The following is a 24,327-nucleotide window of genomic DNA, read 5'->3' on the forward strand; positions in this document are numbered from 1 at the left end:
CATTTAACTTCCCAAAATGCATTACCTCACACTTCTTTATATTAAATTCCATCTGCTATTTCTCCATCCAACTTTCTAACTGATCTGTATCCTACAGTCTCCTTGGACAACATTCCTCATAATCCACAACTCCCCCCATTTTCATGATGTCTGCAAACTTACTAATCAGGCCACCTATATTTTTATATAAATCATTATCATCGACCCCATATCTTAATCTTTTAGACCAGCCTATCATAAAGGACCTTGTCAAATGCTTCATGTATGCACCATCTGCTGCTTTACCTTCTGCAATCATTTTTGTCACTTCCTCAAGATCAATCATTTTTTTTTAAGGACCTTTGCTGTTTATAGGTCTTTTTAATAGTTTTGATAGATCTGTTGTCAGTTCCAATGAGCTTGACATTTAATGAGTTCATGCACTTTTATGCACAGTTGTGCCTGACCTCTCCCAAAAGGTACCTGATCTCTGCCAAAGGGCACATGACCTTCCCCCAGAAGTGCTCCAGGACCATATTCAAAGAGAAACCTTAACTCTTCAAACAGCATCCCAGCTATCCAAGGTGAAGCAATGCTTTACAATCACTTCCTTCGAGTTAGTTGACTGTATTCACTTAGAAGGCCCTATACAGCCTTCCAGACCCAACAATTTCAGATGATAAAATCTGCCTCATATTTCGTTTCCTTCACTTTGCGTGTTTCAAATTTTCTCTTGTCTTTGGTTAAAGTCAGTCACACTTTTATTCGTGTACATCTTTTGTTTCTGTTTCTTCTCTTGCCCACCACCTTCACTGAGCCCTGCACAACTTACACTTCTGTCATTAACTTTTCTGTCATTAACCCTTCCTCAGCCATCTTCTGCTCGGATTCTGTTACATCTTTGACATTTCCCAGTTCTAATGAAATGTCATCAACCTGAAACCTTTGTTTCTTCCTCCAAAGATGCTGCCAGACCTGCTGAGTATTTCCAGTGATTTCTGTTTGAACATGTGAATTAATGACAGGTGTATTCCCATTTCTTTCTCTAACATCAAGGACAATTTATTCTTTGCAGAGGAACCATTTAACCTACTTGCTGTCATGATTGTGGTGGGTGACAGCATGCACAACTTTGCTGATGGTCTCGCCATTGGTGCAGCTTTCTCATCATCAATTGAAAGTGGTATTACCACCACCATTGCTATTTTGTTTCATGAAATACCCCATGAAATGGGTGAGTTATTGGTTAACTACTCTATCTTGAAATCAAGTCTTGCAAATGTAGTCTCACAAATTGTATTGATTAACTTTGTTGCAAATGTCGTGATGGAAATGATTGAAAGTTGAGACAATTGCATTGAAACCTCTCTAAAGCGATTAAAAAGTGAACACCCTGAAATTCTTTGCTATTTTTGTCAAGTTGCTGCCTTAAAATGAATATGCCTCCAATCTGGGATGGCAGCTGCTCTCACTGTGCTACTTGCTCCACAATGGTTGAACTGTAGTTTAAAATGTGCAGCTGGAAGTACATTGCATAATTCATAATGTGAGATGGTGTTACAGTTCCCAGATCCTAAACTTTAATGTCTTTTCCAATAGATGGCACTCATACAACTGAGTACTTACTATTGACTCATTCAACTTGCTTATGAATACCTATTGTTGATCAGATGCAAAGAATTCTTAATGAATTCCAGCTTTTTTTTAAGAACTTGCTATTGCATTCATCATTGGCAATTCAGTCCTCTGAGTTTTTCAAGCTAACTCATCAAATAAACAGTTAGCTTGTGTTTTCTGTGAATATTAACTCCTTATAACATTTGAAAGAAAAGCTGTAAACTATTTACTAATTAAAGATATGCCTTTATGCAAATATTCAATGAGATTTTCATTGGATTCTTAAGGTCCACTCTCACTGCCTAGAATGATCATTGAAAGCTTTACAATATGCCCTTCTTGATGAAAGGCTTATGCTCGAAACATCAATTCTCCTGCTCCTTGGATGCTACCTGACCTGCTGAACTTTCCAGCACCATAGTCTTGACTTTGATCTCCAGCATCTGCAGTCCTCACTTTCTCCCAATATGTCCTTGGGTATAGCACACATTTGGAGCTCAGTGTTTTGTGAAATTTGCCATCCGCAAAGGCCTGGACATAGAGATTCAGAAAGCAAATGTTGGCCTTATTAGAAGGGAAGCTGGTCCTAACCTTTTTGAGGCCAAACAGAATGGAGTAGAACATCAACATAACAGTCTGTGGTCATACTGGTAGGGATCATTTTATTAATGTAACATTCTCATTTGGTCAACACAGAACTTAAAGGATAAAATCACTCAAGATGACTAATGCAGACCTTCAACATTAACTCTGATTCCCTGCATGATCCTCATATGCTCTGTGTCCTAAAACCTAGCAATCTCAGCCTAGTCCTGGACTCACCAACCAGGGCATGTCAAACAAGTTTTATACATTTCAGAAAGATCATCTTTCATACTCCTCAACAGGGAACAATATCAGCCCATTCTACTCAATCTCTCCTTGTGGGTAGATATCTCATTCTAGAAATCTAGGGAACCTTTATTGGAACTTGTCCAAGGAAAGTAGATATATCTGTAGGTCAGGAGACCAGAATTCTGCACCTTATTTTAGAAACCACCTCACCAAAGTCCTAAATCATTTAATTGCAACTTGCTTATTTTTATATTCCCTTTTAATAAGGCTAACATTTGCTTTCTGAATTACTTGTTGTTCTTGTTTTATGTGATTTGTGTACAAAAATAATCAAATATTTCTGAAAAAAGGATTAACCCATCTGTTACCTTTAAAAAATATATTGGATTGCTATTCTTCCTGTCAAACCTCCTCATGTTATGGGCCATCTACCATCTTTGTATCCAATCACAGAGCAAATCTGTTGTTTTATGGCCAATGTTCAAGGCAGACATGCGTGCACGCATAAGACTATTACATAATGTTACACAGTGTGGCACGGTGGCTCAGTGGTTAGCACTGTTGCCTCATAGTGCCAGGGACCTAGGTTCAACTTCCACCTCGGGAGACTGTGCAAATTCCACACAGACATTCTCACTGTGTCTGCGTGGCTTTCCTCTGAGTGCTCCAGTTTCCTCCCACAATCCAAAGATGCGCAAGTCAGGTGAATTGGCCATGCTAAAATTGCCTATAGTGTTAGGTACATAAGTCAGGGGTAAACGTAAGGGTTTGGGTGGATTGCTCTTTGGAGAGTCGGTGTGGACTTGTTGGGCTGAAGGGCCTGTTCCCATACTGTAGGAAATCTAACCTAATCTAATCTAAGAAAAATGTGATTTACCAATATAAGGTTCTCACCTCATCTTCAGGTACTCTGTGAGAAATGGAGCTAGTGTAATCAGTCAGTTCTGTGTGCGTAATTTAAAGTAACATAATTAAACATGGAACCCAGACTCTCTTTGAATGAGAGTCCATGTCAAAGCTACTAGAAAGATCAATGTTTGGGTCTCAGTCTTAAACAGCCTTATATCTTTTAGATTAGATTAGAACCCCTACAGTGTGGAAACAGGTCCTTCAGCCCAACAAGTCCACGCCGACACTCCGAAGAGTAACCCACCCAGACCCATTCCCTTTGACTAATGCACCTAACACTATGGGCAATCTAGCTTGGCCAATTCACCTAACCTGCACATCTTTGGACTGTGGGAGGAAATCGGAACACCCGGAGGAAACCCACGCAGATACAGGGAGAACGTGCAAACTCCACACAGTCACCTAAGGTTATAATCAAACCTGGGACCCTGGTGCTGTGAGGTAGCAGTGCTAACCACTGAGCCATCGTGCCGCCCCATTTAACTATCCTGCTAGATACAGCATGAAGAAACTGACAGAATAGACAAATATGATTTATTATAAAACTGTTGACTCCCTCTAATCAGATCATGATTTTACAAGTATCTGGTCCCACACCATGAATAAGATAATATGTTATTTTACCTAATATCAATATTAGACTGCTTGGTTGTTCCCTGTGTTCTCTCTCTCCCTTTTGTTGAACAATGAGTTGAAGCGCCTTTCAATCCATAGCGACTGATCTAGAATTTGCAGAATCCTGAAAAATCAAAGCCAATGTATCTATAATATTACTTCTCAGTGAGGCAGAAAGCTCCACAAATATCCTTATTCTCAATGAAGGAAGAGCCTAACATATCAATGCAATATATAAGGCTGAAGTATTCACAATGATCTTCAGCAGAAGTCCAAGTAGAGGATTCATTTTGACCTCTTTAGTAGTCACTAGCATTACAAATATCAGTCCTCAGCCAATTTAATTCCCTCAAAGGTAACATCAAGAAACGGAGACACTGGATATTACAAAGGTATAGGTATGGACAATGTATCAGCAATAGTACTGAAGACCAGTACTGCAGAGCTCACTACATCCTTAGGCAAACTTTTCCAGAACATTTACAACACTGGCATCCACCTAGAAGATTGCCTTGGTATTTCCTGTATAGACAAAGCAGAACAAATCCAACCTGGTCAATTACTGTCCCATCAGCCTATCTCAATCATCACTAAAGTGATGGAAGGTGTCATCAACAGTGCTATCACACTGCACTAGCTCAGTAACAACCTGCTCAGTGATACCCAGTTTGGGTTCTACCAGGGCCACTCAGCTCTTGATCTCTTTACAGCCTTGGTTAAAACATGGAAAAAAAACGGAATTCCAGAGGTGAGGTAAGAGCAACAGCCCTTGACATCAAGGTTACATTCAACCGAGTGTGGCATCAAGAAGCCCTAGCATAATGGGTGGCACGGTGGCTCAGTGGTTAGCACTGCTGCCTCATAGCATCAAGGATCCGGGTTCAATTCCAGTGTTGGACGACTGGCTTTGTGGAGTTTGCACATTCTCCCACTCGCATGGATTTCCTCTGGGTGCTCCAGTTTCTTCCTACAATCCAAAGATGTGCAGGTTAGGTAAATTGGCTATCCTAAATTGCCCATAGTGTTCAGGGATGTGTAGATTAAGTGCATTAGTCAGGGGTAAAATGTAGGGTAGGGGAATGGGTCTAGGTGGGTTAGTATATGGAGGGTAGATGTGGGTTTGTTGGGCCAAAGGGCCTGTTTCCATACTGTAAGAATTCTATTCTATAATTGGAGTCATTGGATATCAGTGAGCAAACTCTCTGCTGGTTTGGATCATATCTGATACGTATGAAGATGTTTGTGGTTGTTGGAGGCCAGTCAACTCAGCTCCAGGACATCACTGTAGGAGTTGCTGAGTGTAGAGTCCTAGGCCCAACCATCTTCAGCTGTTTCATCAATGACCTTCCCCCATCATAAGATCAGAAATGGGGATGTTTCCCGATGATTACACAATGTTCACCACCATTCACAACTCCTCAGGCACTGAAACAGTCCATTTTAAAAGCAACAAGACCTGGACAATATCTAGACTTGAACTGGGAACTGGCAAGTAACATTCACGCCACATAAATGCCAAACAATGACTATCTCCAATAAACAACAATCTAACTGTTGCCTCTTGACATTCAAAGGTGTTGCCATCGCTGAATCCCCCACTATCAACGTCCATTATCATTGACCAGAAACAGAACTGGACTCACCACATAAACACAGTGGCTGCAGGAGCAAATCAGAGTCTAGGAATAAGTAACTAATCTCCTGACTCCCCAAAGCCTGTCTATCATCTATAAGGCACGAGTCAGGACTGTGATGGAATACTCCTCACTTGCCTGGTTGGATACAGATTCCACAGCACTCAAGAAATTTGACATCATCCAGGACAAAGCAGCCTGCCTGAATGGCATCACATCCCCAAACATCCACTCCCTCCACCACCTGATGCTCAGTACAAGCACCGTGTACCATCGTTAAGATGCATTCCAGAAATTCACCAAAGATACTAGACGGTACCTTCCAAACCCACAATCGCTATCATCTAAAAGGACAAGGGCAAAACCCATGTCCAATGAGAGAATATTTTTTAAAAATCCCTTTTTTAGAACCCTAGGATTATGATTTAAGTGTAAGGATTATATTGGCTTTAATTTCTAATAAGTTGCTAATATGAATTTGTTCATGTTTCTCATTATATTACTGGTCCTTCACAACTTCTGATTATTTGTTGTGGCAGTTTCACATCACTGCCATTTTCTTATTCCCCAGTACAATTTCTGCCGTCTCCATCTTTAAAGGACACATGTATCCTTTTGCTAATCTATTAATGCTTAAAAACTGTTCAAGAAGGGGAACTATGGACAGGCAATTGATGCTAGCCAGCCAGCAATATCTGTGTCTGAGTGAATTTTTTAAAAATTATATGTCTTTGCTATTTGTTTTGCATTTCTTGCTGGCTTGTTGTCATATCTTATTTTTTCCCTGTTTAGCAATTTCTTGCACGTCATTTATGAAATTTTAAAACTCTTCAAATCCTCTAGTCACCCATTAGTTTTGGCGATGTAATAACCTTCTTCTTTAAATTTATGCTTCTTTTAACTGCTCTAGCTAGGACATGGTTATATCATTTTTTCCAGAGAAGTCTATTCCTGATATGAATATATAATTACTGAACATTATGATTTAATTCTTTAAATGTTTGTCATTGTTTATCTATCATCATACCTTTTAATCTAATTTCACAATCCTCTTCAGCCAGCAATGTCCTCATATCACGAATCTAAATTGACTTTGTTTAAATTCAAAATGATTATTTAATACTTAACCATATTATTGTGAAATGTAATATGAAATTTGTTCATTTTTTAATCACTCTTCCCCACAGGATCCTTTATTATATGATTACTAGTTATTATTCCTGCCTTTTTACACAATATTAGGTCCAAAATAACTTGTTCCCATAGTGATTCTTCAATAAATTGGTGTCATTACAAACTTATCGTAGCTAAGTTTGTATTGTCAGCGCATTCTCTAAGGGGTATGAGAAAATGGGTCTCAGGCAAAACATCCTGAAAACAAAGGTTCCTTACAAGTCTACTCCTGATACACAACACTGTCATCCCACCTATCAACATCCAAAGTGAGCCCTGAGCAAAGTGGATCATTTCCCATACCCACGGGAGCCTTCTCTCAATGTGAGTGGACATTGACGATGAAATCCAACATCAACACCAACAGCAGGGCAGAATGAATGCTTGAAGGTCAAGACCTCAAATCCAAGGTCAATAGAGTAGGGGAATGGGTCTGGGTGGGTTACTCTTCGGAGAGTCAGTGTGGACTTGTTGGGCCAAATGGCCTGTTTCCACACTGTATGGATTCTATGATGCTATGATCATTGTCTACAGAGTAGCAGTGGTCCCCACCTTCCTCTGTGTATCAGAAACAGGAACCAATGTATAATAAACACCACAGAGCCCTGAAGAGTTAGCACTAGCACTGTGTTTGAAAAATTCTGCAAAACCACTAGCAGGACAGGTGTACTAATATAAACATCCTCTTCCAGGTCAGTAAGACCAGTATTGAGGCCCTGGTCATGCTTGACTTGAACAGCTGCAATGGATGAATCACTTTCTGGACAGGAGACTCCCTAAACAAGAGCTCTACTCTGAGCTCTGCAATGGTAGGTGGTCACTAGGAGGGCAGAGGAAATGCTATAAATGCAACATTCTACTGGTACATGGGAGTTACTTACCCTAGAATGTACAGAATTGCAAAGGTACATCTGCGTAAGCACGAAAGCACTTTGAGCATTACCAAATGGCAGTACCTGGAGGCACAGCACAAGCAACTCAGAATTCCCACCCTCCTGCAAGCAAATAAATTGCTGGAAAAACTCAATGGTTTTAGCAGCATCTGGGGAGAGAAATTAGAGTTAATATTTCAGGTCCAGTGATTCTTCTTCAGAACAGAGTCTACCAGGTCTGCAGAGATTTTCTAGCAATTTATGTTTTTGTTACTTTTGTGACTTGTTTTTAGCCCATATTGTCTTAAGAGTTTCACTCACACCTTCAAATAAATTATTTAGAACTTTCAACTAATTACTGTACTGGACATCATACCATACTTCATTAACCCTCTATGACAATGAAAGTTATTATTATTGAATACATTACCTTGGAATGAGTGGCCTTTGTAAATATAATGAGTATGAGTGATTAATGTGGATTATATAAGTGCATTACCTCCTTTAATAAAACAAATACAAATGATCGTGAACCCAACCATGTTTTCTCATAATATATTTCCTCTATTTTTGAAAATATGTCATTCTTATGGGAAAAAAATGATCACTGCTAGTACCAAAATGTGATGGTAATATCTTTAAAGTCAGTGTAATAAATAATTTTTAAAGTAAATTGAAAACAAAACAGATATGTGTTCTAAAATTGGTTTCTTATTTGTCATCAGATCATTTTGTGCAACTGAAAGTTGACACTTTCATCTTTTGTTCCTATCAAGTGGTTTTTCTAAGTGCAGTTTGTGGCCCAGTATCATGAGAGGTGGCTGATTACTACTGTAGCAATAGGTGCCCCTCAGTGTAAACTAACCACAGGAGTGAACCAGTGTGGGATTTGCCTGTAAAACTTTTGCCTAAGCAGCGAGGTATGACTTCCAAGATGGGCTCAGACTTTGATGGTGAAAAATAGTTGTTTGCAATTTGCTATTGTATTGAGAAATGGCAAGCCTTCCAGTCATTTCACCATTGAACTCTTCATTTGTATCTCTAGAAATTATCTAGCGGGTCTATTGATAGCTATAAAAGTACTGGATCATTCTGAAAGAAAACAACCTGTCTCCTAGCCAGAGTCTGAAATGTAATAAACAGTGAACATATACGCAGAGCTTCCAGATAAAAGCCTGAGGGTGCGGACCAGATCAAACTCAGTTGGAGCAGCAGCGGGAGAGGAATGGAGTGGAGTGGAGTGGAGCAAACCTTCCCTGAATCCAGAGGCTGGGCTCCTGAAGTGGCATCAGGGTTCAAAAAGTAATGTGGGGCAGCTTCAGAACCAGCTTTAAGGACTGAGTGATTAGCATCGGGAGGAAAACAATGTTAAGGCTTTATTTTTATAGTTTGTAGTTTGTTAGGAATAGGGACAGAAACATTGAGAAATTTGTTTTGTAAATAGGGGTTAAGGTTGAGTAATTTCTTCTTACTTTATTGTCTGTAGTTAGCAAGGAGCACAATAGCAGGAGAACTTGTTGCTGTAGAATGCTCGTCCTGCAATATGTGGGAAATCCATGTATGTAGGAACTATGGTGATCTGAAGTTCCTGATTGACCTCTTAAAGTAGCTGGAGTTGCAAATGGACTCAGTATGGAACATCAATGATATTGAGGACATTGTGATTAGCACATTTGGCAAGCTAGTCACACTACCAGTCAGGGCCACACAGATGGAAAAGCATTGGTGACCACCAGGAAGATGAGTAAGTGTGGCAAGGGACTGCAAGAGTCCTCTGTAAACCTCTCCCTATCAAAGAGATAATGGAAATGGAAGCAACTAGAAGCTTCAGGTTATTTCTGTGGACAGAGCAGCTTTTCTTTGTCCCTAGCTTGCTATTGCCACATTACTAAATTTATTCAATGTTATATCTCACCAACTATCAGAATTTCTGGGCCACTGATTGTGTGCAGTAAGTACCTGCATTTATATTGCCTGCATTTTCCAATCATGATGCTTTTTATTTTTATGCAGGGGACTTTGCTGTACTTCTGAATTCTGGATTATCCATTAAGCTAGCCATGCTGATGAATTTATTAAGTGCACTAACTGCTTTTGTTGGACTCTACATTGGTCTGTCTCTGTCAGCTGATCTCAATATTCAACAGTGGATTTTTACCGTGACAGCAGGCATGTTCCTTTACCTTTCGCTGGTGGAAATGGTGAGTAGAAGACATCCAATATCTATTACCAACTTCATTAAAACTTTGAGAGATGCATTGTATTTTAGCACCCTATTTAGGACCAACAATAAATTGTACTCTGGTAGATTTAACCTGAAACAAAATTCCAAGACATTTCCTAACTGGTGAAGGAGTGAATATTTGCAGCTATCAAAAGTTTGCCTCTAGAGATGAGCTTTTGGATGATTTTTACAGGAGGCAAAAGTAATTCCTTGAAGAAATATCTGTTGAGAGCCTAGAGAGGTTTCAGAATGTTTGGCCCTAGATGTTTCTAGTATTTCTTTTGTTTGTGTTCTATTTCAGTCAAAAGGAGCATGGGTGGAGTCAAACATTATCATATGTTACATAACAATGACATCAGGACCTCCTTCTTAATAGATTAAGCTGGATATACTGGGTTTTACAGTTAAAGTACAGAGGAGAAGATTTCAAGAAAGTGGGCATAAATGAGAAAAGATGAGCAAGCAAGTCATGTACAGCAAGAGATGCTGCCATGAAGATTATGCTTACTTTGTAAATATATATCAATCATATGCAGCATGATTCAGCAACACTTCAATTCAGGCCAATAAGTAGCAAGTAACATTTGTGCTACACAAGTAGGTACAAACCTTCTCCAGTGTGAAAGAATATCTCCAAGTCACTTTGACATTCAATGGCAATACCACTGATACCCCACGGAAAACATTCCAGTAGTTGCCATTGACCAGAAACTGAATTGGACCAGCTATATAAATATTGAGACTAGAATTGCTATAACTCTAGTACATCGGATGGATCAGTTTTTGTCCAATGTGTACAGTATGTCGAATGGCCGACAAGAGGGGAGACCACACTGGATCTGGTGCTTGGCAATGAACCAGGCCAGGTGTATGATTTAGTTGTAGGTGAGCACTTTGGAGAGAGTGACCATAATTCAGTTACATTTAGTTTAGTGATGGAAAGGGATAGGTACATACCACAGGTCAAGAGTTATCGATGGGGCAAGGGATAATGCGATTAGGCAAGAATTAGAATGCATAGAATGGGGTAGCAAAATGCAGGAGATGCAGACAATGGAAATGTGGAGCTGGTCTAAGGAACAGATATTGCATGTCCTTAATACGTATGTCCCTGTCAGACAGGGAAGAAGTGATAAAGGTAAGGAAACCGTGGTTTACTACAGAAATTGCATCTCTTGTTAAGCGGAAGAAGGAGGCTTGTGTGTTAATGAGACAAGATGGTTCAGATGAGGCGATGGAGAGTTACAGATCAGCTAGGAAGGATTTAAAGAGAGAGTTAAGAAGACCAAAGAGAGGACATGAGCAAACTTCAGCAAATAGAATAAAGGAGAACACTAAAGCCTTCTATAGGTATGTGAGGAATAAAAGAATGACTAGGGTAAGAATAGGGCCAGTCAAAGACAGATTTGGGAAGTTGAGCGTGGACCCTGTGGAGATTGGAGACGTGCTAAATGAACATTTCTCATTGGTTTTCACTCAGGAAAAGGAGAACATTGTAGAGGAGAAGAATGAGATATGAAATATTAGACTAGAAAGGATCGAGGTTAGTTACGAAGAGGTGTAACCAATTCTAGAAGGAGTGAAAGTAGACAAGTGCCCTGGGCTGGATGGGATTTATCCTAGGATTCTCTGGGAAGCTAGGGAGGAGATAGCAGAGCCTTTGGCTTTGATATTTGAGTCATCATTGTCTACATGTTTAGTACTAGTGAACTGGAGGATTGTAAATGTTGTGCCTTGTTCAAGAAGGGCAGTAGAGCTGAACCAGATAGTTATAGACCAGTGAGACTTAATTCTGTTTTAGGAAAGGTTTTGGAAAGGATTAAAACAGATAGGATTTATAATCATCTAGCAAGCAACAATTTGATTTCAGATAGTTAGCATGGTTTCATCAAGGGCAGGTCATGTCTCACAAACCTCATTGAGTTTTTTGAGAAGGTGACCAAGCATGTAGATGAGGGCAGGGCAGTTGACGTAGTATACATGGACTTCAGTAAAGCCTTTGATAAGGTTCCACATGCTAGGCTGATGGAGAAAATGCAGAAGCATGGGATTGAGGGTGATTTAGCAGTTTGGATTAGAAACTGGCTTTCTGAAAGAAGGCAGCGAGTGATGGTTGAGGAAAATACTCAGCCTGAAGTCCGGTTACTAGTGGTGTGCCACAAGGATTTGTTTTGGGACCACTGTTGTTTGTCATTTTTATAAACTACTTAGACGCAGGCATAAGTGGATGGATTAGTAAATTTGCAGATGACACTAAAGTCGGTGGAGTAGTGGACAGTTTGGAAGAATGGTACAGGTTGCAGAAGGACTTGGATTAGCTAAAGAATTGGACTGAGAGGTGGTAAATGGAGTTCAATGCAGCTAAATGTGAGGTGATGCACTTTGGGAAGAATAACAAGAAGGCAGAATACTGGGTCAATGGAAAGATTCTTGGTAGTGTGGATGTGCAGAGGGATCTTGGAGCCCATGTACATAGATCCCTGAAATTTTCCACCCAGGTTGATAGTGTTGTTAAGACGGTATATAGGGTATTAGGTTTCATTGGTAGAGGGATTGAGTTCCGGAGCCGCAATATCATGCTACAATTATACAAAATGCAAGTGCAGCCACACTTGGAATATTGTGTCCAGTTCTGGTTGCCATATTTTGGGAAGGATGTGGAAGCATTGGAAAAGGTGCAGTGAAGATTTACCAGGATGTTGCCTGGTGTGGAGGGAAGGTCTTATGAGGGACAGCTCAGAGATTTGGGTCTGTTCTCGTTGGAAAGAAGGAGGCTACAAGATGACATACAAGATAGAGACATACAAGATGATCAGAGGATTAGGTAGGGTATACAGTGGAAGTCTTTTTCCTAGGATGATGACGTCAGCTTGTACAAAGGGGCATAACTACAAATTGAGGGGTAATAGATTTAAGACAGATGTCCGAGGTAGGTTCTTTACACAGAGAGTGGTAAGGGCGTAGAATGCCCAACCTGCCAATGTAGTTAACTCAGCCACATTAGGGAGATTTAAACAATCCTTGGATAAGCATATGAATGATGATGGGCTAGTGGAGGGGATGAGCTGAGAATAATTCACAGGTTGGCGCAATATTGAGGGCCGAAGGGCCTGTTCTGTGCTGTATTGTTCTATGTTCTATAATGAGTCAGAGGCTGGGAATTCCATTGCAAGTAATTCACTTCCTGACTCTCCAAAGTCTATCTACTATCTAAAATGCACAAGTCAGTGTTATGATGGAATATTCCCCACTTGTATAGAAGAGAGCAACTTCAAGGAACTCAAGATGTTTGATACCACCTGGGATGAAATGGCCTGCTTGATTGGTACCACATCACCATCTTTCATTCCTTCACCATCAAGGCATAGTCGCAGCAGTGTGTAGTATTTATGCTATCTATATATACTTTATAAAAAGCCCTTTGACAGCACCTTGCAAACACACAATCTCTGCCACCGAATAGGCAGGTTCAGCAGAAACATGGATACACCACTATCTGCATGTTCCCCTCCAAACCACTCACCATCTTGACTTGAAAGTACACCAGCGGTCCTTCACTGTCACTGGATTGAAGTCCTGAAAGTCCCTTCCTAACAGCACCACTTTGACTGCGGCAGTTCAAGGAGGAAGCTCACTACCACCTTCTCAAAGGGATGTGCAATAAACACTGACCGAGCCAGCAACACCCACATCCCATGAATGAATAAACCAAACACAAAGATGATTCATATTGCAGTGACAGGATTTTGTTGTTTCATCGCACACTGCTTTTGAAAACACTGACACAGGTCACTTAACCACACTCCCTCCCACAAACGTACTTTAATTACTTGTTTTGAATGACATTTTATATATTGCAAAAATAAAAGGGGATGAATTGGATAGTGCCTGAAAACAGGCATGGGAGTTATGATGTATGATTAACTTCTGCCTATTGACTGCACTGCAGGCTTCAAGTCGCTCATTTGAATGATCTCTGAATCCAGCTGGCACTAACCATGCTATTCATTGGCTGGATGCATTAGCTGCTTGGTGCTTTTGGTTGAGGACATGGAGAGGAGGGACAACATCCTCTATTCTGAGGGGTGACAGAGATCTTTTCAGATACAAACTCTACATTGTCGGATGCAAGGGCAGCAAATAGTTATGGGTGTTCAAACCACGAATCAAGCCCCACGGACTTGGATGGAGTGCTGCAAGAAGGATCGTAACCTCATACGACTAGTCAAGATCAGTGAAGGCATCATATGGCATTCGGGGATGCAAACGGGACCATTGTGCTCATTTACTGTTCAATTCAGCACACCCTCATCAATCACTATCAACAATCACTGTCAATCAAACCTCATGCTAAACAACTTCAATCATCCAGCACTTTTAATAAACATCACATTATCATGTCACAAAATATTCCCACCAACTGCTATACATACATGGCAACTGCACAAGCCAAGCAGTTGGTACAAAGCCCACTAACACACTTCCTGTGTCTTCCAGAACAGGATGATGCACAACTGGTGACAGCTGGAGCTAACCGGAGGGGGAGATGGAGCAAATATAGAGGCATAGAGTCAGAGATGTACAGCACGGAAACAAACCCTTTGGTCCAACTCGTCAATGCCGACCAGGTATCCCAACCCAATCTAGTCCCACTTGTCAGCACTCAGTTCATATCCCTCCAAACGCTTCCTATTCATATATCCATCCAAATGCCTTTTAAATGTTGCAATTGTACCAGCCTCTACCACTTCCTCTGGCAGCTCATCCCATACACGTACCACTCTCTGTGTGAAAGAGTTGCCCCTTAGATCTCTTTTATATCTTTCCCCTCTCACCCTAAACCTATGCCCTCTAGTTCTGGACTCCCCGACCCCAGGGAAAAGACTTTGTCTATTTATCCTATCCATGCCCCTCATAATTTTGTAAACCTCTATAAGGTCACCCCTCAGCCTCCCACGCTCCAGGGAAAACAGCCCCAGCCTGTTCAGCCTCTCCGTATAGCTCAAATCCTCCAACCCTGGCAACATCCTTGTTAATCCTTTCTGAACCCTTTCAAGTTTCACAACATCCTTCCAACAGGAAGGAGACCAGACCACATAATACTCCAACAGTGGCCTAACCAATGTCCTGGACAGTCGCAACATGACTGCCCAACTCCTGTACTCAATACTCTGACCAATAAAGGAAAGCATACCAAATGCTTTCTTCACTATCCTATCTATCTGTGACTCTAATTTCAAGGAGCTATGAACCTGCACTCCAAGGTCTCTTTGTTCAGCAACATTCCCTAGGACCTTACCATTAAGTGTATAAGTCCTGCTAAGATTTGCTTTCCCAAAATTCAGCACCTCGCATTATCCGAATTAAACTTCACCTGCCACTTCTTAGCCCATTGACCCATCTGATCAAGTTCCTGTTGTAATCTGAGGTAACCTTCTTCGATGTCCACTACACCTCCAATTTTGGTGTCATCTGCAAACTTACTAACTGTACCTCTTATGCTCGCATCTAAATCATTTATGTAAATGACAAAAAGCAGAGTCCCAACAATCACTTCTCTAGCTTCCCACAGAGTTCTAAGGTGCACCTGATCAGGTCCTGGGGATGTATCCACCTTTATGCATTTCAAAACATCCAGCACTTCCTCCTGTACCAAATCTTCCTTTTCACATTTCACCACATCCATGCCAAACGTTCTTCTGCAGATCATGTACCTATTTGCATTTGAATTAAACCTGTATGTCCTCACCACAATGGAGAAGATGCTGGTCTTTATTGGCATTCCCATTGCTGTGGCTGTGGAGATGAAACCATCAAAGATGATGGCACCATTGTACCTAATCTTCCTTCTCACATTTCACCACATCCATGACAAATCTTCTGCAGATCATGCACCTATTTGCACCTTTTGTTCATTCACTCCCCAGGCTATAAATTCACCCTTGGATCTTTCTTACTTCAGATGCCCAAGAGGTGCAACCTGGTCAGGCAGAAGAACAATAAAATCAATGTGAGAATTCATGCTGGGAGCATCATTCAATTTTACACCCCTAGTAATCAGCTCAGATACTGACACTGCATCTAATGTGGACATGAGCAAAAAAATACCAAGATCTGCATATGTTAAGACAATGTGCACAAGTGGCTTGCAACCAGACCAATGCAAATGAATGGTATAGGTGCCAGTTCTATTGATGAGGTTAATGGGTTAACCTAAAAGTGAAGTAGCCCATTTGATTGGCACCACATTTACCACCTTAAACTTTCACTCCATCCACCACTGATGCACAGTGGCCGTAGTGTATACCATCTACAAGATGTATGTCAGCAACTCACCAATGTTCCTTCGACAGATCCTAAGAAATCCATGATGATACCTATTAGATAGAAGGTAAAGGGTAGCAGATACATGGGACCTTAACCAAATGTCAGTTCCAAGTCAAACACCATTCTGACTTGGAAATATGTTACTCTTCCTTTACTGTAACTGAGTGAATATCCTAGAATGCCTTTCGAACAGCACCACATAGGCTGCAACAGTTATAAGGGTGACATATCATTACCTTTCTTGTTCTGTGCTGAGGAAAGAGTGTCACAAGCTGTAATGTATCCACATCTCACTGAGGAGCTGAGAGCACATACAAGAGAAATTTTAAAAGGCTTTGGAGATATGCATCAAAGTCAATTTTCATGTTGATTATATATGGTCTAGTGTTCAACATCAGTGCCCAGTGGGAATGGGAGATTGTCAGTTACTATTTGTTAGAGCTGATAAATCTAATTGAATCCTGTGAGCTTGGATAACTGACCAGAGAAAAGATTTTCTTTGACATGAAATCCTGCCATGAGAACACATCTATCAACAAAGCAAAAACTTACTCTCAAAAACACTATCAACATGTGCAGAAACTGAGGTTGTCAATCATCAGCTAGGGTGTATTAATGAGAGACCAAATAAGGTTTTGCAATAAGCTAACATTCTGCCTTTCAGACTGAATGATAACAACCTGGAGAAAAAAAAACATTTTGCAGAAAAGCCATCAGAGAGTTAAAGCAAAGCTGGAGGACAGCATGTGAATATAGTGGAACGTACCCCACAAACGAACTTGTAGAATATTCAGCATGGTGAAAGCTATGCTCTAACTGCAAGAATTTGAATCGCTTTGATTGCAAGCATTTAACTGGAAAGAAAGCAAGCCTATAAAGGTGACAGCTGGAAAGATGTCAGCCATTGATTCATACAAGTCACTCTTTCCAGTGTCACCTTTATAGGCTTGCTTTGTTTCTTTCAAGTTAAACATATAAGGAGGTCATTTGGCCTAATGTATCTCCACCAGTTCTTAAATGAGCATTAGTCACCACTTCTACTACTTCCAAGTTTTATACCATCTACACACTTTGAAAATTCCCTCTGTGCATCAAGTTCCAGATCGTGAATATAAATCTAGAAAAGCAGGGGTTCCAATACCAATCCCTGGCACCTCCACTACAAACCTTCTTCCAGCCCAAAAGATCATCCAGCTGTTAACCAATTTGTTTCCTGTCACTCAGCCATCTTTGTCTCCATGTTGCTGCTATTCCATTTATCCATGAATGATACATTTTCTCTCCAGTTCTTTTTTTTAATTTCAGGTCAGAATCAAGTTACACGTAATTGGCAGTAGCGCCATTGCTATTCTTGTCAGACAAGACATCACAATAGAAACGAAAATGTGTTGCTGGAAAAGCGCAGCAGGTCAGGCAGCATCCAAGGAACAGGAGAATCGACGTTTCGGGCATCAGCCCTTCTTCGGATGCCCGAAATGTCGATTCTCCTATTCCTTGGATGCTGCCTGACCTGCTGCGCTTTTCCAGCAACACATTTTCAGCTCTGATCTCCAGCATCTGCAGTCCTCACTTTCTCCTCCATCACAATAGAAACTGCAATGTATCACAACGTCTGGTGACAATTGTCCCTTTGTAATAATGTAAAATGTACAATTCTGGGTCAACAGCAGCAGACTTTGTTCAACATAACCATGTACTAGGATGAAAAGAGAGGACATCTTACCTACAGCTCTACAGATCCAAGTCCCATGTGATCACTCCTCACTTAGTCCTAAAAGATCTGTTGAGCTGCATTCAACAGCATTCAAATATGTCTTAACTGTCTTCTTCACAATTCTAATTGGCTTCCCATTATGCTGATGTGAATATGTTGCTTTGCTGTTTTTACCAGCTGTTTCACTTGGCCATCAGTTTTCATCACGAGGATTCTGACTCATCTCTCCTACGCGATTGCATGGTCTCTCCCACCATGTGTCCTGTATTGAAGGCTTGTGTTAAATCTGCCCGAAGTCTGCATTCAATGGCATCCTGTACCAAGTGGGATCCTACAGTTCTAGTGAAGCAGTATACTCACTCTGCCAGCTGGTCACTGACAAGAGAGAATAAAATGAGCTTTCATTGAATATGTCTCAGTGACCTCTCCTAATATACCAGTGGATGGTAAATTTTGTGACAGTAGCTCCAGCCTGAAAATAGCGAGATGCATTAAAAAAAATCATTGCAATAGCCACCTTCACAACTACAAAGTGATTCCTGTCTCTCTCCGAGATCAATGTTTTGTCAGGAGAAGGTAGATTTCAGAGGGGACATCTTTACTGAAAAGCAAACATCTCACAGGTTGTTCCTGACTGAGGTTCACATAGTAGAATAGCTCTCTGAATACCCCGAGTGGATATGCCATTCTTCTTCCCTAATATTTACAGTTTGTCCTGTCCTCTGTGACCTCTATTCAAGCCAAAGAGAAGTGGCTATGAGAGCTGCCTCATTTGGGAACAACTGAAGTCTTGAAATCATCAACCTCCACAACACTCCCTATAGATTAGCGCAACTTGAAACAACTGTAACAAAGCACCAAAACACCTTTACAATCAAAGTTACAGACAAATGAAATCAACCAGGAACTAACCTGAATGCAGATGATGATCCTTTTGTAAAGTATATGGGTGTGTATGGCTTAGCGAAGGCGCTGGATGAACTACTTAGCTCAAAAATGTCAAAACTGGCTTCAAACTAACGTTGCATGCTGACTGATGAATGTTCTGCCTGGTCTGTGGCCATCTGCTGTACATATGCCAACCCTTACATCAGCAAAGCATCTGCCATGATATCACCCATAAGTACTCGTGCAAGGCGCCAATGGCATTTTGAAAGACTAAATGCTCATGTGAGGCCCACAAAATAGAGTGATTGAGCCAAATTTCTCAATTGCAATCTTTTACTTTTGACTATTGACTTGAAGTGGCAATAATTGCTTTTAATCAAAGTAAAAATGGAATTCAAATATAGAGTCATACAGCACAGAAACAGACTCTTCAGTCCAACTATGCCGAATATAATCCCTAACTGAGTTAGTGTCACCTACTTGCGCTTGGCCCAATTCCTTCCGAACATTTCTTATTCATGTACTTATCCAGATGTCTTTTAAACATTGCAACTGTACCTGCATCCATCACTTTCTCTGGAAGTTCAATCCACACACGAACCACTCTCTGTCTAAAAACATTGGCTCTCATGACTTAGATTTAAATCTTTCTCCTCTCACTTTAAAAAATATGGCCTAGTTTTGAAATGTAAGGAATTTCAAGGGAAAAGTCTTGCTATTCACCTTATCTATCCCATCCTGATTTTATAAGCCTCTATAAAGTCACTCCTCAACCTCCTATGCTCCAGTGAAAGAAGTCCCAGTTAATCCAACCTCTCCTCATAACTCAAATCCTCATTCCCAGTAACATCCTGGTAAATCTCTTCTGAACCCTTTCCAGCTTAATACTACCGCTCCTACAACAGGGTGACCAGAACTGGATACAGTACTTCAGAAGAGGCCTCATCAACATCCTGGCTGAAAATGTGTTGAAAGCGCAGCAGGTCAGGCAGCATCCAAGGAACAGGAGAATCGATGTTTCAGGCATCAGCCCTTCCTCAGTATCTATACATGATGCAAACTACACAACAGCACGGTGGCACAGTGGTTAGCACTGCTGCCTCACAGGGCCAGAGACTCGGGTTCAATTCCCTCCTCAGGTGACTGACTGTGTGGAGTTTGCACATTTTCCCCGTGTCTGCGTGGGTTTCCTCCTGGTGCTCCGGTTTCCTCCCACAGTCTAAAGATGTGCAGGCCAGGTGAATTGGCCATGCTAAATTGCCCGTAGTATTAGGTAAGGGGTAAATGTAGGGGTATGGGTGGGTTGCGGGTCGGTGTGGACTTGTTGGGCTGAAGGGCCTGTTTCCACACTGTAAGTAATCGCTATCTTTAATTGTATAAGTCCTGCCCTTGTTTGTTTTACCTTGCATTTATCCAAATTAAACTCCAACATGAAATAAATTCAAATGTACATTGTCACATTTTGTGACCCTCATTAAACTAATAGCCAGTTTAAATGGGAAATGGAATTTCAAGACAATAAAACAAGGTCAGTTTTATTATTCCAGGTTTAATCCAGCAACAATTCCTTGCTGCAAATCATCGCACAAAAAGTCATTTATAGTGTAGTTATATTGCTAGGCAATTGATCTGAAAGTCTTAAATCAAACTTACATCTTAAAATATTTAGATTGATATACTTATTATGTTCACAAGAAAGTACGCTTAATCTTACAAATATTGGTACATTATTTCAGTAACAGTAATTTTTATAATCTAAAATAATATTTTGATACATTATTAGCCACAAGAATCCCTATTGAATTTTATGGAATGTACCTGGGTAATTAAGATAATCTGATAATCTGTTACAAAGGCATTTTTCAGGTAAAACTGTTTATAAAATAACCATGATGAAAAGAAGTCTTTGAATAAAAATGGGAAAAAAATTGAACTGAGAATTTCCACTAACGCTTTATCACAGCTAGCTAATTTACCTGCATAATGTTCCACTGAATGGTAAAAGTGGAGAATGCAACTTCTCCACATGAACATTTTGCCTCAGCAGCACTTTCAAAGTAAAACACAAGATGGAGGTTTGTGTCTGGTATTTCAGTTTGATGTATATCCCAATAAGCATTTGGCAGCTTGCTTTCGTTAGTCAGTGCATAGAGTATAGGAGCTGGATGTCATGTTATGGCTGTACAGGGCATTGTTGAGGCCACTTTTGGAATATTGTGTTCAGTTCTGGTCTCCCTCCTATTGGAAGGATGTTCTTCAACATGAAAGAGTTCAGAAGAGATTTACAAGGATGTTGCCGGAATTGTAGGGATTGAGCTATAGGGAAAGGCTGAATAGACTGGGGCTATTTTCCCTGAAGCGTGGGAGGCTGAGGGGTGACCTTCTGGATGTTTATAAAGTCATTAGGGGGCATGGATAGGATGAATAGCCAAAGTCTTTTTTCCACAGTAGGCAAATCCAAAACTAGAGGACATAGGTTTAAGGTGAGGGTGGCAAGATTTAAAAGAGGCCTAAGGGACAACCTTTCATGCAAAGGGTAGTGTGCATATTGAATGAGCTGCCAGTGGAAGTGGTGGAGACTGGTACAATTACAACATTTAAAAGGTGTCTAGAAGGGTACATAAATAGGAAGAGTTTAGGGCAATGTGAGCCAAATATTGGCAAATGCAACTGGATCAATTTAGGAGATCTGGTTGGCATAAATGAGTTGGACTGAAGGGTCTGTTTCCATGCTGTATATCTCTATGACTTGATGTCACCTACAATAATTTAATTTGTTACATGTAAGTTCTAGTCTTGTACTCATGTCACTCAGATTGCACAATATGTCAATTAAAAATTATATACATAACTAACTGCATCATATCAGTAATATTACCCTGCAGTATGCCCTAATAAACACATTTTCCAATTACACAAATGTTGAGCAGTGCAAGTATATTGTGGAAACACTATTGCCAAATTGGATGGAGCAAAGTAAAGCTTATTTTTCATATAATGGCCAAATTCAATTTGATTAGGCTTCTAGAAAACTAAAGCCTGCAGTAACCTTGGTTGTTGGTTGAAAAATTAGATACAGCTCCCCACTAAATGTGAAGGCTGCAGGCTGTCTCACTTTGACAATATAATCTTCACTGAGAAAGAGTGAAGCTAGCATTATAAAAGCTGCGCTGATTTGCAAATTATATCCAGGATAGCAAATGGTAGAATGTGGAAGAGTTCAGAAATCACATTCTATTTTTGACAAAATGGACATATTGAAAACATATTTCACTTTGAAATATCTTGACTTCAAATTTTAAAATGACCTCCACTCTTTGGTGTATTATTTATGAAGGAGAATAAGTTTGTATTCAAAGCTTTAAAAAAGATCACAAGCAATCTGTCATTTGGTTACATTATTTCTGAATAAAAGATTAAAAACATGAATTCAGTTTATTTGAAAATAATCATCTAACGGCTCAGCCTATAGGCTACACTAATTAATCACATGGTTTCAGCTTGGTCCTCAGCTCATCAGCATATTTGTAAATACATTCACATGAGATGGGTGTTGCAGACTATTCCAGCATTTATTATTAACAGCACTTGAGAAGATGATGATTAGTTGCCTTCTTGAACAGCTACATACCCACCTCTTAGAACGTCATAGGTCTTAAGCAAAAACACTATACTCTCTTTTTGCAAGATATACTCATGGCACACAAACATAAAAGTGACTTTTGTGTTATCAAATACTAGAGGAAGTGGTAAGAGTAATTGGATTGCATTTGTGATAGACTTATGCAATTGGTTTGTCATTTTTATATGATGCATGCTCTAGGTGTTCAACACTATATGAAGCAAGGTTCCGCTGCTGTGCATATCTGAGTGATTGAACATGTGTTGATGATCCTCTTGCCTTACATATGGTATGTCTTTCCTTAACAATTCACTTAAGCTTTTTCAGAGAGGTTTGGTATGAGTGGTGCTGGGAAGTTAAAAAAGATCCAAAACATCTCTGCAAGTTGTCCTTGTCTTGGTGTATAGGCATAACATGAATAGATAGAGTTGAAAACATTGATCTGACTTACATTCACCTGGCACTTTATGTTTTTGCTGATGAGTTCTTCATGATGAACAGCAGCCATGAGTCAATGTAGACTTCAGTTGTGCTCTTCTTTAATTTTGCACATCACCACATTATCAGCAGCATATATATACATCCAAGAATATTTTCTGTATTTCTGTCAATATGATGTTGTAACAGATTCTGACTAACACATAGACCAAAACATTATCTCTGAAGTTGACACATCCCAAATGATCTGAAAGTAATGATATCTTGAGATTCCCTTGCCAAGTTCATAAGGTATAGGAGTAGATTTAGGCCATTTGGCCCATTGAGTCTGCTCCGCCATTCAATTGTGGCTGATGTGCTGCCTCACCCCCATTTTCCTGCCTTCTCCCCATAATCCTTCAACTGATAACCAATTAAAAATTTGTCTTATTCCTCCTTAAATTTACTCACTGTCCCAGCATCCACTGCACTTTGGGGTAGCAAATTCTATAGATTCACAGCCCTTTGGGAGAAGTAGTTCCTCCTCAACTCTGTTTTAAATTTGCTAGCCCTTATCCTAAGTGAACTGACTATGTTTAGCATTCAGCTTGAAGAAGAACTTTGCTCCTGTGAACTTGGTATTCATTCTCTAATGTTTTAGTTTAGTGTGGGTATGTCTTAAGAGAAAGGTTTAAAGTTTTAGAGTCCAAACATACACCGATTGTGCCACCTTTCTTGAGCTTGCATAATGTAACTACAGTGAATTTTGTCATTATGTTCTACATTGTCCCATTCACTCTTCGATTTCTCTTGTATGTGAATATTGCACTTGCTGGGACATTCGATTCATGGAATTGCATATTATCTGAAGTATAATACAGCAGCAAATTTAAAGCTTCCTCTGGCTCTGAATCTGATGATGATGATGATTTATTGTCATATGTACCAAAGTATAGCGAAAAACTTTGTTTCCAAGCGGTACGTGCAGATCATAATAAGCAAGGACATACAGATCTAAGGATGAAAAAACTTGGACTGAATGAGGCATGCAGGTTACACTGCATAGGACGTGTGCGAGGCAAGAGCAACATTAGCAAGATCAGCATTGTTTGAAGTTAGACAGTCCATCCATCAATCTAATAGCAGCAGGGAAGAAGGTGTTGTTGTACCTGATGGTGCATATGTTCAAGCTTCTGAATTTTCTGCCTGACGGGAACGGTTGTAGGAGAGCATTACTAGGATGCAATGGGTCTTTGATTTTGGCAGCCTGTCTTCAACTACGAGGGTAAATGGAGTCCATGAATGGAAGGGTGGCTTCCGTGATAGTCTGGGCCGTACATACCACCAACTGTAATTTCTCATGGTCCTGGGCAGAGCAGTTGCCATACCAAGCCATTATGCAGATAGATGGTATGCTTTCTATGGTGCATCTGTTAAATTTGGTGAGGATCCTTTTGAACATGCCGAATATTCTGAGCCACCTGAGGAAAAAGTGGCATTGT

At 40.3% G+C, this 24,327-nt stretch overlaps 1 protein-coding gene across 3 annotated transcripts in view; it reads left to right on the top strand.

Annotated features, from left to right (window-relative positions):
- The window catches only part of LOC140480692 (zinc transporter ZIP12-like), an 85,865-nt gene that overhangs the window by 51,080 nt on the left and 10,458 nt on the right, over positions 1 to 24,327 (top strand). For all 3 annotated transcript variants that reach the window (XM_072575910.1, XM_072575911.1, XM_072575912.1), the window contains 2 exons: positions 1,055 to 1,213; positions 9,647 to 9,834. In XM_072575910.1, coding sequence (XP_072432011.1) covers positions 1,055 to 1,213; positions 9,647 to 9,834 — 347 coding nt within the window. The remainder of the gene's footprint in view (positions 1 to 1,054; positions 1,214 to 9,646; positions 9,835 to 24,327) is intronic.

This window comes from Chiloscyllium punctatum, chromosome 8 (genome assembly GCF_047496795.1).
Source record: "Chiloscyllium punctatum isolate Juve2018m chromosome 8, sChiPun1.3, whole genome shotgun sequence".
Lineage (NCBI taxonomy): Eukaryota > Metazoa > Chordata > Chondrichthyes > Orectolobiformes > Hemiscylliidae > Chiloscyllium > Chiloscyllium punctatum.